Source organism: Syzygium oleosum, unplaced genomic scaffold (assembly GCF_021117445.2).
Source record: "Syzygium oleosum isolate NSW1041296 unplaced genomic scaffold, Sole_v2.1 Sole_v2.07, whole genome shotgun sequence".
In the NCBI taxonomy this organism is placed as follows: Eukaryota; Viridiplantae; Streptophyta; class Magnoliopsida; order Myrtales; family Myrtaceae; genus Syzygium; species Syzygium oleosum.
The window spans coordinates 8,505,467-8,509,841 of record NW_026607491.1 but is presented as its reverse complement, the minus strand read 5'-3'; the positions used below and the strand labels follow the sequence as shown (position 1 = coordinate 8,509,841).

Below are 4,375 nucleotides of genomic sequence, written 5' to 3'. Positions count from 1 at the left end.
TTCCTCCATTCAAACCAAATTTTACGCGACTTAGTTCGATTTGTCGTTTTCCTTTACTTAACTTGGAAGTAAACTAAAAGCGTATTGGTCTAGAGCAAACTAGCGACACCCTGGATGCTTCAAGTAAATCTTTTCAGCTACTATTCATGACTAGATATGACGTTGCATGGAATTCAGCTTGAAACAGCTAGCATGACAGCATGGGTGACGCTTCGCTTACATGGTAATGAAAAAACCTTTTGATGGTTTGATTTAACACTTTAGCAACTAATAACCCTAGATGTGTTTAAGCAACACTCTGTGATAGAATAGAATCATTGTGCTTGAATCACAAAATTAGGGACGTTTGGACGGATGGTTTCCTAGTTTTCGAGCTGCAATGTATGTTGGTCAAGGATTCTATGCATAGAGGGACAAATCGATGCTCTGATTCGAGATTTGAAGAGACATTTCTAGGCCTATTGAGCTACTTAGTTTTCAAGAAGAATGGCCACTTGAGATCATGTTCTCATTCGATTCAAGAAAAAGATTTTATAGACTTGTTCATGGACGATGCGATCATTAGAATCATCATAATGCGAAATAAACTTAGGAACGAACCTTCTTTTGTGGATCCAAAATAAACCGAAATCTATCACTTTTTGATATGTCATTAGTTCAACCTAGTATGACAAATTGTGAAAATAGTATATTCAGTTCACAAAGGTATGTAATATTCATTACCTATGCATTTTGATATAATTGATTTAAGCATGCATCTTTTTGTTGATGCCAGAAAAGTAGGATTTCTAATGAACTTGGTCTGTGGCTTCCTTAGACAATTCCTAATACCCTGTTAACGGACCCAGCAAATTTTAGTATTAAACCCGCTTTGGACGCAGAAAAGCAAAACATACGTCAGTTTTGTCACATCACATTAGCTATGAAACGACTAAGAAGGAGCATATTTAAGAAGACTGTAATAATTGGATCAGTAGAAAACACAAATTAGAATTCTCGCGGGCTTCTTTTTCCATTTTGAATTATTCCTTTCTCTAACTAGACAACGAACTCTAAAAATGATTTATAAAATAAATCTTATAAAAAAACAACCCCAAATCACTCGTCAATCAACAAAATAAGAAAAATTTGCAGTACTTAATGCATTGCCTTTTCTCTTATCTATCATCAATCAAAACATACCTTATTATATACATCGAATGGAGATTTTGTTAGTAAAACGGCTTTTGGGCTACGGTAAAAATAACGTCACGTTGTGAGTCATAAATTCTTGAAACTCGGTTGTGAAAGGACTGCGGCGCTGAGGCGTTGGCCATTGCTCGTTCCTCGTATCAATTTATGTCTTGTCCTTGACATAACCGCGTTGCTGTTGTCATCAGTGCAAGAGGTAGTAAAAGACACGTCGTCACTTCACTCGTTTTGGTCTCCTCCTCCCTCCTGCACTCTCTCCTTCAGAAACCCTAGATCATCTCAACACACTCTCCTCCTTCACTCCATCCCTATATATATACGTAATTGATTTGCTAACTCAAATCCACACCCAACTAAAACTTTATCTCACCATTAGTGTTCCACAACACAGAATCTTTCACTTCTGATCCAACTCGATATGGAGGAGTACCCGACCGGTTTCAGGTTCTATCCAACGGAGGAAGAGCTCATTTCGTTCTACTTGCACAACCAGCTTCACGGCCTTAAGCAAGACAAGATTCACCGTGTCATCCCAGTCCTCGACATTTTCAACACTGAGCCATGGAATCTCCCACGTAAATCACAATCGGCATCCATGCATTCGGTTCTTTCACATCCCCTACATTAATTGAACTGTGCAGTAAAATTGGATTCTTGAAAATTTCAATTTCCCCACATTTTCTTTGGCGAATTCGTGTTGCAGAGCTTGCGGGAGAGCTGTGCAGAGAAGACAGAGAGCAGTGGTTCTTCTTTGCGCCCATGCAGGAGAGGGAGGCGAGAGGAGGGCGGCCCAGCCGGAGCATGGCCACAGGCTACTGGAAGGCCACCGGGTCTCCCGGTTACGTCTACTCGTCTGACAACAAGGTGATCGGCGTGAAGAAGTCTATGGTTTTCTACGTGGGAAAAGCTCCCACCGGAAGAAAGACCCAGTGGAAATTGAACGAGTACAGGGCCATTGAACTCTCGCCGACCAATCCCAATTCCACAAGCAGTAATATTTCCATTCCTAAGGTGAACGTGCTATTTCAATTTTTGGACCTTTATTTCAACCTTTTCAAACATAGAAAGGATAAAATATTTTCTCGTTCTTGACTTTCACTTTGAATAATCGTTTTTGTTTCGGTTTTCTGTCATGTATTTATTGGTGCTGTGCGGTTGCACACTATTGAATTTCTGTCTCTAGTTTAGTTTCTACTTGGACTTCCACAGAAAAATGCAAGAAACATTTTCTTTGTGTTTGATTTTCTGGAAGTAATGTACTTACAGCTGAGGCGTGAATTCACATTGTGCCGAGTGTATGTGGTGTCCGGGAGCTCTCGAGCATTTGATCGCCGGCCACCGGAAGCGGTGGTTGGAGAGACAACAATCCAGGGTGGCGACGGCACTACTATTAGCGGAGGAGGTGGATGTGGAGATGCATCATCATCAGGAGTACTAGCAGCCAATGCAGGAAGTTCCCATCAGTGGGAGACGGCAAGTTTGGAAGAACCAATTTGGGATTGGGAGCAACTGGATTGGCTTTAATTTCATGTGATGTAGTCATTTGGTTATGTGCACTCATATGTAAATCTACATGTAACCAATCTTTCCATCATTGTACATATCCATGTATAGTTTGTATGCATAATCTATGCGTATGAAGACTTTCTGTTTGATACCTAATGGATAGACAAACCGAACAAGACATCCAACCTAAATGTTGGTTAATAGATCCTAAGCATCTATCGATTTTTCCATATAAATTTGATTGGGTCCAGGAGGGTCTAACTCTATAGGCAAGGCTCAAGAGAAAACTATTCGCCCTTTTGAGCAGGTCCAGCGAGTTTCGACACCTATTTAGAAAAGTGGATATTTGTTATTGAGCTTCTCCATATATCATTCTTTGTAAACTTGATGGTCTATGTGTTGAAGAGCTTGTCACTCATGGTTTATAAGAAAGTCATTTGATCAAATTGAACACCACAGTCAATCAAACTCTAGCAAATTTGGGCTGGTAAAATGTTGGAATATAAATGAAAAAAAAATGTTAGATTATATTTTAAAATAATAAGGAAAAATTAAGATATCTTCAATTATATGATATATAGTTCCGTTGCATTTGTACAGTGCACTCCATCCTTTTAAAAGTTTTTATTGATAAAAATTCATCGCATTTCCGTCTAATACTAACTAGTTCAACGTAAAAAAAAAACAATTTTAAATTAGTAGGACGCATGTTTATCTCAACATTCATAAAGAGTGATTAATCAAAACTTCATTGCTCAACTAAAGTGCAAAAGATATTCTTTCCACATCATAATATAGCTCTACATGTTGTTTTCTTATCAAGATTTTCGAAACAAAGAATATAAAATCATAAATGAATTATAATTTTCTTATATTTATCAGCACATGCTTGTCTTTTTAAAAATATATAATGGGTTACCTAGTATCTTTATGCAACGTTCTCCCGCAAAAACCCTAAATTATGATGGTTCATATTGCACGATTGATAGGTTTGTTTAACCCATTCGATTTGAGCATACTATATAAGTGAATTCATCTGGTTTTTTGACCGTTCCTAATTTCTCTAATGCTAAATTAAATTAGTTCAAAGAATGAATCGTAATAGAGTGTCTTTGAAATTTGGTTTTGTAGACACGAAAATTGTTACAATGCGATTCCCGTCTCTTCAGTAATACTCGTTTTTCATGGAAAACAAGAACGAGGCATTAGGATTTACTCTGGTGTCTTTGTCCTGTATTTACGATTAAATTAGATCTATCCAAAATGACATCGAACGAATATGAAGGTTTTTCAACTCATTCACCTACACTTTACTTCGAAAGATATTCTCTTTTTTTTTTCTTTTTTTAATTAAATAATAAAATCTTTAGTAAAATATTGTTCTTAGGACTATGTAATGACATGCTCTTGACTATAAAAATGGGCCATCAAGACCAGCAATCTAGGAACACGATCCCCTTCTCCCCGAATTTCAAGAACAAATGAAAGGCTTAACGTCAGTTTTCAGAAGGGATAAGTGCATTGAAAGTTCTAAAACTTGTCACGAAAGTGCAATTGAATCCTAAAACTTTCATAATGTACAATTAAATTCTAAAACTTGTTACGAAAGTGCAATTAAGTCCTAAAACTTTCAAAAAGTGCAAACAAGTCCTAAAACTTATCAAATTGATCAATCAAG

The 4,375-nt window shown here is 37.2% G+C and overlaps 1 protein-coding gene across 1 annotated transcript; it reads left to right on the top strand.

Annotated features, from left to right (window-relative positions):
- Positions 1 to 1,591: 1,591 nt before the first annotated feature.
- On the top strand, positions 1,592 to 2,785 carry LOC115677757 (NAC domain-containing protein 90-like). Its single transcript, XM_056313528.1, has 3 exons — positions 1,592 to 1,766; positions 1,895 to 2,208; positions 2,458 to 2,785. Exons 1-3 carry the CDS (start codon positions 1,610 to 1,612, stop codon positions 2,713 to 2,715), a joined length of 729 nt encoding a protein of 242 aa, XP_056169503.1. The 5' UTR covers positions 1,592 to 1,609; the 3' UTR covers positions 2,716 to 2,785.
- The last annotated feature ends 1,590 nt before the right edge of the window (positions 2,786 to 4,375 follow it).

Bases quoted from the DNA above. Each gene is read 5' to 3' on its own strand.
- LOC115677757 (XM_056313528.1), top strand. From the start codon at position 1,610: ATGGAGGAGTACCCGACCGGTTTCAGGTTCTATCCAACGGAGGAAGAG. The intron at 1,767-1,894 runs GTAAATCACAAT...TTCGTGTTGCAG, and splicing joins TGAGCCATGGAATCTCCCAC to AGCTTGCGGGAGAGCTGTGC. The intron at 2,209-2,457 runs GTGCTATTTCAA...ATGTACTTACAG, and splicing joins TTTCCATTCCTAAGGTGAAC to CTGAGGCGTGAATTCACATT.